The sequence below is a fragment of the Onychostruthus taczanowskii genome, unplaced genomic scaffold (genome assembly GCF_017590055.1).
Source record: "Onychostruthus taczanowskii isolate IOZ18803 unplaced genomic scaffold, ASM1759005v1 scaffold228, whole genome shotgun sequence".
Classification (NCBI taxonomy): domain Eukaryota; kingdom Metazoa; phylum Chordata; class Aves; order Passeriformes; family Passeridae; genus Onychostruthus; species Onychostruthus taczanowskii.
The window spans coordinates 166,041-176,937 of NW_024499551.1; the positions used below are offsets into that span (position 1 = coordinate 166,041).

At 48.2% G+C, this 10,897-nt stretch overlaps 1 protein-coding gene across 4 annotated transcripts in view; it reads left to right on the top strand.

The window, feature by feature from the left end:
* SLC23A2 (solute carrier family 23 member 2) overlaps window positions 1-10,159 on the top strand; it is a 53,057-nt gene extending 42,898 nt beyond the window's left edge. For 3 of the 4 annotated variants that reach the window (XM_041405268.1, XM_041405269.1, XM_041405270.1), the window contains 4 exons: window positions 1,443-1,572; window positions 2,050-2,187; window positions 4,577-4,672; window positions 5,963-10,159. In XM_041405268.1, coding sequence (XP_041261202.1) covers window positions 1,443-1,572; window positions 2,050-2,187; window positions 4,577-4,672; window positions 5,963-6,195 — 597 coding nt within the window. In that variant the 3' untranslated portion in view covers window positions 6,196-10,159. Of the gene's footprint in view, window positions 1-1,442; window positions 1,573-2,049; window positions 2,188-4,360; window positions 4,423-4,576; window positions 4,673-5,962 lie in introns of those variants that run through there. The other variant, XM_041405271.1, reaches the window with a different exon arrangement.
* Window positions 10,160-10,897: the final 738 nt, after the last annotated feature.

A 10,897-nucleotide genomic window follows, 5' to 3' on the forward strand; every position in this document is an offset into this window, starting at 1 on the left:
AGCAGTGCAAAGTTGTGGCAGGGAGTGGAGCTGCCCAGGGTGGCTCTGCAGCAGGCTGTGCTCTTGTTCCCCTGCTGCACATTCACTCCCCAAACCCCAGCAGCTCCTCAGCTTCAGGCAGAATTTTGGCACAGAGATGCTCTGCTGTTGGTTTGGGGGAGGAAATCTTCAGTGCTGCATCACCAGGGCTTTTCCCTCTCTTGAAATTGCTGTGTAATTACACTTAAATTTAAATTCAGCTGCATGGAGGTGCTGAAAGCCTTTGAGCCAGTGTGTGTGTTTTCCTTGATGAGAGCAAGATCAATTAGCTCTGATTAGCTGGGGCCAAAGCAGCTCTTGCCATAGTGGTGATGCTGGAATGGAGGCTGCAGGTACCATTTGATGCACTCCAAAATAATCACTCCAAAATAAGTGTGTGTGCTGGGAATGAACACAGAGCCTGAGCTAAATGCTGCCTGGGATGTTTAATTTGTTTGCATAAATAAATGTCACTGTCATGCAGGTTTTCAAAGGATTGGCCTGTTTCTGGCAGGAACAGAATTGTAGGGCAGGATCTCAGTGGCCCTGCAGAAATGAATATTTCTATAAAGAGCAGAGAAAGGTGCCAGCTAAATTCTGTTGTAATTCCACTTGATGGTGTAGCAGAACTCTGTTTGCAGGGGAAGGAGCTCACCTGCAGCTCAGCAGTGAGGAATGGGGGCAAGGAAGGATTTTCCCCTCCTCAGTCCCGTTGGATCTGTAGTTTCTCATTTCTCTCATTTAGCTCAGTCACACGTCATGAACAAATGAATATTTCCTTTTTGAACCCTGCTGCTCTGTACCAGGGGACCTGCAAAGGGCTTTTCCAGAAACCATCTTAGTGTACAGGAGTTTTTGTTGCCCCTGGGGCACCTTTTGTGCCAGTAGAAGATGTTAAAATGCCAACTTCAGGTTTATCCACTGCCCCTGCACCACAGAGAGCCGCTGCCTGCTTGACTCTTGAAAGCTTAAAATAAAACTGGGAAGGAAGTGCACTTGGTTTCAGTGTTAGCACAGCCCTGATTTGCATTCAGCCCTGCTCTCTGAGGGTGTCACAAAACCAGCTGCTAATCCAAGCCTAAAACTCCTGCCCCTCCTTCCCACGACCTGGGACCTCTTTAATTTATTCCCGTGTCCCAGGGCAGCAACACACGGAATTTATTTGATATTTTCCATTTGCCATCTCCCCTTGGTGTGGTTTGCACCACATTTCTTGGTGTCTGTGGCAGCTCCAGGTGGTTTTAGGCCCGGCCTGGGGAGGCTGAGCTTGGCTGCAGAGCAGCTTTGGCTCCAGCGCCGAAACGAAACCCACGCAGGAGCCAGCAACGAGCCGAAATGAAACCTCACCAACAAAATAAACCAGGCAGCTGTGAGGCTGGGCTGAGGGCAGCCCTCACCCCCTGTCCTGTCCTGTTTTCCTGCAGGTTGGCAGCCGCAGGGTGATCCAGTATGGAGCTGCCTTCATGCTGCTGCTGGGCATGGTGGGCAAGTTCAGCGCGCTCTTCGCATCGCTGCCCGACCCCGTGCTGGGGGCTCTCTTCTGCACCCTCTTTGGTAAGGGGCTTGCTTGTTTGCTGCTTCTAAGGAATATTTCATAATAGGAACTTCTCCTCCAGGCGTGTTTTGCTCCTCCAGGCGTGTTTTGGGTAGTGAAAGAGTGTTTTTGTGCAAAGGAACATCCGAAACACAAAGCGATGTTACTGCTTTACATGGGCTTAGCAGGAGGAAATCCCCAGAGGAAGGAGTAACACTGCTTTCCTAATAAACTGCCAAAATCTTTTCTTTCTGGTTGCAACGGTGTGTGGTTTCATGGTGCACTGATTCTCAGGTTTGCTAGTTTTTAAAATCACAGATTAAAAGGAAAAAGAAGAAAAATCAGGTGCTCTGCTATTAAAAAAACTGCACTTTCCTGACAAATTATTCCAAATGTTCTGGGAGATATCTCCAGGGATATTTTGCTGGGTTGTTTTGTTTTTTTTTTTGAAGAAAAAGACTTACCTAAAAGCTGGTTTTGGGGTGTTTTGTGTTCAGGGATGATCACGGCCGTGGGTCTGTCCAACCTGCAGTTCGTCGATCTGAATTCCTCTCGGAATCTCTTCGTGCTGGGATTTTCCATCTTCTTTGGGCTTGTCCTGCCCAGCTATCTCAAACAGAACCCCCTGGTCACAGGTACGTGCTCCTGCTCCTCCACATCAGCTTTTCTGCCTTGTGCTCACCTGGAAATTCCGTCAGGTACTGAGGAGCAGGAAGAGGAACCCCAAATTGTGGAGAAAAAACCCCAAATTGTGGAGGAAAAACCCCAAATTGTGGAGGAAAAACCCCAAATTGTGGAGGAAAAACCCCAAATTGTGGAGGAAACCCCTAAATTGTGGAGGAAAAAACCCCAAATTGTGGAGGAAAAACCCCAAATTGTGGAGGAAAAACCCCAAATTGTGGAGGAAAAACCCTAAATTGTGGAGGAAAATCCCCAAACTGTGGAGGAAAAACCCCAAATTGTGGAGGAAAAACCCTAAATTGTGGAGGAAAATCCCCAAACTGTGGAGGAAAAACCCCAAATTGTGGAGGAAAAACCCTAAATTGTGGAGGAAAATCCCCAAACTGTGGAGGAAAAACCCCAAATTGTGGAGGAAAAACCCTAAATTGTGGAGGAAAATCCCCAAACTGTGGAGGAAAAACCCCAAATTGTGGAGGAAAAACCCCTAAATTGTGGAGGAAAATCCCCAAATTGTGGAGGAAAACCCCCAAATTGTGGAGGAAAAACCGCAAATTGCGGAGGAAAAACCCCGAATTATGGAGGAAAACCCCCCAATTGTGGAGGAAAACCCCTAAATTGTGAAGGAAAAGCCCCTAAATTGTGAAGGAAAAGCCCCTAAATTGTGAAGGAAAAACCCCAAATTGTGGAGGAAAAACCCCAGATTGTGGAGGAAAAAGTCCAAATTGTGGAGGAAAAAGCCCAAATTGTGGAGGAAAAACCCCAAATTGTGGAGGAAACCCCTAAATTGTAGAGGAAAATCCCCAAATTGTGGAGGAAAATCCCCAGATTGTGCAGGAAAAACCCCAAATTGTGGAGGAAACCCCTAAATTGTGAAGGAAAAACCCCTAAATTGTGAAGGAAAAACCCCAAATTGTGAAGGAAAAACCCCAAATTGTGGAGGAAAATCCCCAAATTGTGGAGGAAAACCCCCAAATTGTGGAGGAAAAACCCCAAATTGCGGAGGAAAAACCCCGAATTATGGAGGAAAAACCCCAAATTGTGCAGACAGGAAAGGCTGTAGGTCCAGACAAGCTCTGTGTGTGTGTATTCAGAGAATTTTTTGGGAGGTTGAGACTGGAATGTTCCAGTGGGACACAGCTGGAGCTTTCCTGCTTTCTCTGGGTGCAGTTACCAACTGGGCTGCAAGAAAAACTGAGCTGAAAATGATGCTAAAAGATGAAAGGGGAAACACCAAGGCAGAGTTTGGAAGGGGGGGAATTGCTCGGGGGGTGAAACTTTCTGTCACTCAGACTGTTCTGGGTGTGAATTTTAATTTTAGTGAATTCCCTTAGGGACTGTAAATGGAATTGTAGCTCTGGAGAGTTCACTGGGAAGGTTTTCTGTTTTCATGTGACCCTCAGCAGTGCTCATGCCAGTGTGTGTCAGCAGAGATGGACTCAGAGGAAATATTTCACTGCTTTGGGTTTGTCTGGGGGTTTTTAAACAAAATATTAACTGACTTTTCTTTCCACTATGCCTTCAGACCAGGATTTAAGGGCATATCTGTCCTGCTGTAAGTGGTTAGAAAAGCAGATCCCTCAAGCTTGATGTGGTTAATGCAGTGTTCTTCCATAACTGGGGCTGTGAATCCTTGCCCCTTTAAAAAGTAAAGATTTTTTAAAAAATAAAAATTATTTTATAAAAAATAAAAATTATTTTATAAAAAATAAAAATTATTTTATAAAAATAAAACTATTTTTAAGAAATTTATAAAAAATTGCTATTTATTTCTATAAGAATTATGTAAAATATTTATAAAATAATTATTATACGAAAAGTTACAATTTTACAATCTGAACACTTCCCTTTTGCACTCCACACTTTTCTGCTTAGCTCAGATTAGTTGTGCCTGCAGTAGGAACTGAAATGGTGCTTTGTGACATTTCTGTGAGCAGCTGAGAGTTCCTGAAAGTTGCATTTTGGGGAACAATGTCCCGTGCTGGTGCCTTGGGAGGAGATTCTGCATCAACCCCCAGCCCTGAGCAAATCCCTGAGCTCAGACACAGGAGCTCCTGCTCAGCCTGGGGGAACCAGGGGGATGAGGGTGGTGACAATCCCAGCAGGTTTTCCTTTTCCCTGTTCCTGCAGGAATTGCAGGCATTGATCAGGAGGAACCAGGGGTATGTGGGTGGTGACAATCCCAGCAGGTTTTACCCTATTCCTGCAGGAATTGATCAGGGGAATTCAGGGGGATGAGGGTGGTGACAATCCCAGCAGGTTTTCCCTGTTCCTGCAGGAATTGCAGGCATTGATCAGGGGGATGAGGGTGGTGACAATCCCAGCAGGTTTTCCCTGTTCCTGCAGGAATTGCAGGCATTGATCAGGTGCTGAATGTCCTGCTCACCACGGCCATGTTCGTCGGGGGCTGCGTGGCTTTCGTCCTGGACAACACCATCCCAGGTGAGCCCCGAGCTGTGAGCCCTGCAGCGTGCCCTGGGGAGGGGCAGCAATCCCTGGAGAGGGGCAGCAATCCCTGGAGGAGGGCAGGAATCCATGGAGAGGGGCAGCAATCCCTGGAGAGGGGCAGAAATCCCTGGAGAGGGGCAGCAATCTCTGGACAGGGGCAGCAATCCATGGAGAGGGGCAGCAATCCCTGGAGGAGGGCAGCAATCCCTGGAGGAGGGCAGCAATCCCTGGAGAAGGGCAGAAATCCCTGGAGAAGGGCAGAAATCCCTGGAGAAGGGCAGAAATCCCTGGAGAAAGGCAGGAATCCATGGAGAGGGGCAGAAATCCCTGGAGAGGGGCAGCAATCTCTGGACAGGGGCAGCAATCCATGGAGAGGGGCAGAAATCAATGGAGAGGGGCAGCAATCCCTGGAGAGGGGCAGAAATCAATGGAGAGGGGCAGCAATCTCTGGAGACAGGCAGCATTCCCTGGAGAAGGGCAGGAATCCATGGAGAGAGGCAGAAATTCCCTGGAGAGGGGCAGCAATCCATGGAGGAGGGCAGCAATCCCTGGAGAAAGGCAGCATTCCCTGGAGAAGGGCAGCAATCCATGGAGAGGGGCAGAAATCCCTGGAGAGGGGCAGAAATCCCTGGAGAGGGGCAGCATTCTCTGGGGAGGGACAGAAATCCCTGGAGACAGGCAGCATTCCCTGGAGAGGGGCAGAAATCCCTTCAGAAAGGCAGAAATCCCTGGATAAAAACAGCATTCCCTGGAGAGAAGCAGAATTCCTTAGAAAAAAACAGCATTCCCTGTTAAAAAAAAAAAAAAGCAGCATTCCCTGGAGAAGGGCAGAATTCCCTGGATAAAAGTTTCATTCCCTGGGTAGAAGCAGCATCCCCTGGGGCAGGAGATCCCTGCTCTTGGGGCTGGCTGTTCCCACAGCAGGAGCAGAGCCCTTACACCTGCCCTCCCTTCCCCTGAGAGCACCTGGAATCCTTCCCAGCTTAAAATCCTGTCAAACACCTAAAAAAAAACCTGATAAATACCAAACCAGTCTCCAGGAGACAGAGCAAAACTGGGTTTGAGACCCAAACCTGCTTCCATTCCAGAGGAGAAATTTGCCTTCCAGTTACAAAATAAAGCAGATAATGTGTGGGTTTGTCCCTTTTTTAGGAGCCTGGGAGCTTTGCAGAACTTGGTGGCAGGGCCTTGGTGTTTTCATTCTTTTTTCAGGCTCTGCTTTAGGCTTGGGTAAAGATACCCATGGATATAAATAGATTTCCCTCCTTTCATTCTGATCCCTAGGAAGCCCTGAAGAAAGGGGAATTCGCAAGTGGAAGAAAGGGGTTGCCAAAGGAAGCAAATCCCTGGATGGCATGGAAACCTATGATCTGCCTTTTGGCATGAACTTCATTAAAAAATACAGGTGTTTCAGCTTCCTGCCCATCAGCCCCACCTTCGTGGGGTACATGTGGAAAGGCTTCAGGAAAAGCAGCAGCTGCAGGAGTTCAGATGAAGACTCAGAAGCTACAGTATAGCCTTAGCTGAAATTATATTATCTAGTTGTAGTCAAAGATGTATTTGCAGTTTCTTGCTGATTAAGAAGCATTAAAATATATGTTTTGTATATCTGCATTTAAATTCTGGAACCAGAGCTGAGACAGATTTAAAAAGAAAAAAAAAAATTTAAAAAAAAAAGCTTTTCCTGCTGTGGGTGGTGGGAGCCAGGTCTAGTGTCTCTGGGGCAAATCCTGCTGATTTTGGGAAGCTGGAGAGAGCTGTGCACCTAATTCTGTTGGGTTTTAATGGGTTTAGGTGGAGGTGTGGAGGTGCTGCTGCAAATTTTTCGTTTTTATGGTGATTTTATTGGAGCCCTCAGCGTTGGTTACGCCAGGAAAGCTGAACCTTGGAGAAGGAGGAGGGGGAAAAAAGAGAGAAAAGGAGAACTGTTTCCTTCTGACCATGTCCAGTCCCATGTGCTGCTCAGTGATTTGCGCATTCCGTGTTCTCAGCGCCCTGGAAACCAGGCTCAGCTGATGCTGCCAAATCAGGAGAGTTTCACTCTGAACAATCCCTGCTTCCAGTGACACATGCAGTGCTCAGACAGGAAGTTTCTGGAATGACTTTGCCTCTGAAAGCCCTGCTGGCTCGGCGCTGCAGCAGCCGCTTCTTTTCCTGCATTTCTCCTTTTTTGCTTTTCCCCACCAGGATTTCCTGGGACACACAAACCTGGGCAGTTCAGGGATGGCAGACCTGAGCTCACCCAGCACCTGCAGGCAGCCCTTGGGTTCAGTGCCTGTGTCCAGCACGTTCCTTCCTGGCCAGAAATGCTAATTAACTGAGCAGCTCCAAGCAATTAACAGTTGTTCCCTGCAGGGACAGCCGCGCTTGGGTCCGAGCAGGATTTTTAATTTTGTTTTTTGCTGATGGCTCTTCCTTCTCCTCTTGTGGGGCTTCTCCAGAGGCTGATTGCTGCTGGGAAGGGGTTTGGGCCAGCAGAGACACTGCACCTGCAGCCTCACCCACCGGATGGGTTCACGGGTATTGGGTCCAATCAGGGCACCACTCAGATCTCTTTTTTTTTTGTTCCTGGAGTAGTCTCAGCTCTGCTGTTACGTGGGTGTTCACGCTCATCATGCATTCATGATTAACAGTTTTATTCCTGTTTAATGTTCTTACTATTGCAAGTTAGTTTTAGACTTCGGTGTGGCCCCAAAAAGCATTTTCAGCTGTGGAGATCATCAGGGAAATGTCGTGTAATGTAATTTTCAAGGCCAGTAATGCTCTACGGTGCTTGCGTTTTGTATTCCTGGAAAACCATACCAGTAGATCCTGTAACCCCCTGATCTATTTATCCAAGTTTGACTACTGGACAGGAGCACAGGAACTCTGTTTTCTCTGAGTCTGCTCCCAGGGGAATAATTTGTTCTGGGTTATTGAAGCATGGACGGGTTGGGGTGGGGAGGGCAAGGACGGAGCTCGACGGATCAGTGCTGAGTAGTGTAGAGTGGGAATGATCCCGTGCAGATCGTTCTCAGCATGCCATGGCTGTTTCCAGAAACTTTTACCCCGCTTTTCCCGTGTCCAAGCATGCCTTTGTTCCTGCTTCCTTCGGGGAACTTTCAGTAGTTTGCGGTCTTGGTGTCGCTCGGACTCGGAGCTGCTCGGAAGAGTCGTTGTGTCGTGGACGAGGTTGGTTTGCCTGTGAAACAAAAAAAAAGTCGTTTTTGCTCATTTTTCAGTGTTTCCTCCCCCCGGGGGAGCGAGGTGTTGGGTTCCTCTCCCTGTCTGCACGTGGTTTTGGGTGTTGATCTCTGCTCAGTGGCACGGAGCTTCCGCGTTCCCAGCTGTAGGAGCGTGGCAGGGGTTAAAAACGCCCGTCCAGCAGGGAAACAAAAACACCTCTGGTGGCTCTGCAGCCTGAGGGATTCTGCTGGTGGCAGATGTCCCACTGGTTATCCTGTAAAAGTGGAGAAAGGGAGGAAAGGCGTTTGATTTCCAGCTGGCTGCAGAGAGAGGAGGGGATGCGGGCAGAGCTCGTGTCTCACCCTGCTCAGGGGGAGCTCCCACTGGGGATTCCCAACAAATCCCAGGGCAGCAAATCCTGGAGAAATTCTCTCTCCTCCCTGGAGCAAACTCCCCTCCTTCCCCACAGCGCTCTCCAGGCAGGTGCAGCCCGGTTTTCTGTTGGATTTAATTCTTTTTGTGGTTTGTGCCCGTTCCCCCAGCCCCTGTCCTTGGGACCAGCTGGAATTGGGTCACTCTGGATCCCAGCTGGGCAGTGGGACAAACCCCCCCCTTCCCCAGGGTGAGTGCTCAAAGCTGGGCCCTGGGCTCGGGGGGGACCCCTGGGTGTGCAGGAAGAGCTGGGCTTGGGAAGTCTGAGGTGAATTTTGGCAAGAGGAGCTGCCCTGTCCCCTCCTGGAGCCCCCCAGGGGAAGGAGAGCAGTGCTTTTCTTTGTGGGGGTGGGGAAATCCCTGAGTTCACCCCGGGTTTGTGCAGGTGCAGGGGGCATTTTGGACCTTCAATCCTTCCTTTTTCCTGGTCCCTTCTCCTGGTCACTTGGCCAAGTGGCTGCTGTGAAATTCCAAATTCCAGGTGCCCGTGCCAGGCTGCTGGCAGGGCTGGAGAGGATGAGGCTGCAGGTTTGGGGAGAATTAAACACAAATGGTGAGAATTGAACACAAATGGTGAGAATTAAACACAAATTGTGAGATTTAAACACAAATTGTGAGAATTAAACACAGATTGTGTGTGCTGGGGACGTCCAGGTGCAAACCTGCCTGCCAATGCCATGCTGGATTTTCCTCCCTGTCCTCCCCTGCCTTCCCAACAGCCAAACTCCAAGCACCCAGGGAAGTTGGCAGCTGAGAGGTGAGTGAAGAGGTGATGAGAAATTTCAACCAGATTTGGAGAGGGAAGGGCAAATATTCATGGTAGAAATCTCATTTTGTCATATCAGAGGTGGCATCAGTGTATACAAACAAAGTAACTTGGGATTTTTGTAATCGATGCTCTCTTGTATTTTTTTTTGGTTCAATTAAGGGTTCTTGCTGACATGTTGAAACACGTTTTCTAAAGCAAATACTTGCAAATTATGCCTATAGAAATTTAGGTTTCGTAGCTGACAGCTATGACTGATTAATGTTGTCATATTGGAGGGACTTGGCACGTACCTCGCTCAGAAAGCTCGACCTTTTCAACCCCAAATTTGCTTTTATTGCCTTTTAATACTGACTTGAAATATGACAACTTGGTTTGTACATGAATATTGCAGTATTTTATTTCCATATATTAAGAAAAATAACATTTCCGCTCAGGAGAAAGAAGCCTTTTCCTGGGAGGGAGTGGTATGAGTGTCATGACAATGTCATGTGATGGTAGAATTTCTTCATTGACGAATCTATAGTGGTTGTGTATACTTTATTTACCCATCTTCGTGTTCCTACCCAAAACTGGAGGCTTTTGTTGTTCCCTCCCTGCTGAGCCCTCGAGGCTCCCCCGGGGGGGGGCAGAATTGGAGAAAACCCCTCAGCGAGTCGTTTACACCCCAAAAAAAACCAAAAAACCCGTGCAAATCCTGACATTTTGGGTACTGGTAGCAGAGCTGAGCAGCCTGTGCCAGCCTCACCTTCGCTTCTTCGTGGCCTTCTCCAACCAAAATCTGCTTTTTCTCCCCTTTTCCTTTCCTTTTCCCGAGCGGGGCCGGGGGGGGGTCACTCGTTTCTCGCAGCAGAGTCCCAGGGCTGGGTGCAGTTTGTGTTCCTGGGGGGTCCCGGGGCTGGCTGGGGTCTGCCGTGGGCTCGGAGCCCCCCAGGGGGGCTCGGTCCCCCTGCTGCCAGCCCCAGCAATTGCTGTGTTTGTCTGTTCAGAACAACCTCTGGTGAAACAAACTATTGACTGTTCTTAGGCGGTGGGGATAAATTTCCTTTTTTTCCATGACTTTTCGTGACTGACTTTGGCTGTAAAACTTTTTTGTTCAGCAGCAAAAGTTTATTTGGGGGGGGGGGGGGTTTTTTTTTTTTTTTTGTTTGGTTTGGTTTGTTTTGTTTTTTGGTTTTTTGGGTTTTTTTCATTTTTTGTTCTTCTTCCAAGATGTGTAATTCTTTTACGGATTTTTTTTTTTATTATTATTATTCCTTTTTTTTTTTTTTTTTCCTAACATTGCTTCATTAAACAACTAAATATTTAAAAATGTAATATTTGGACCAGATGTTGTGAATAATAGTAGATAAAGCTATTTTATTCTGTATTTTTAAAGCTGTTCAGTATAAATAAACGCGGGCATAGATGCAGTGGTTGTCACAGTTCTTTGGTCCTGGAGTGGGTTGGGTTGGAAGGGAAGGATTCCTCCCTAATTGATTGATTTCTTCCTAATGAATAATTAATTTATTAATGGATTATTAATGTCAGAATCCAGGTGATGGCCAGACCCAACCCAGAGCCTTTGGAGCTGCCCAAAACCACGACCCCCAAATGCCCTTGGGACCCCTCAGCTCTCATCCCACAGCTCCTGCCCTGGGGACAGCCCAGAGCTTTGGGGACACGGGGACACCCCAGAGCTTTGGGGACACAGGGACACCCCAGAGCTTTGGGAACACGGGGACACCCCAGAGCTTTGGGGACACAGGGACACCCCAGAGCTGCCCCTGCCTTTAGTGATACCCCAAAACTGCCCCTGCCTTGGGGACAGCCCAGAGCTTTGGGGACACAGGGACACCCCAGAGCTGTCCCTTCCT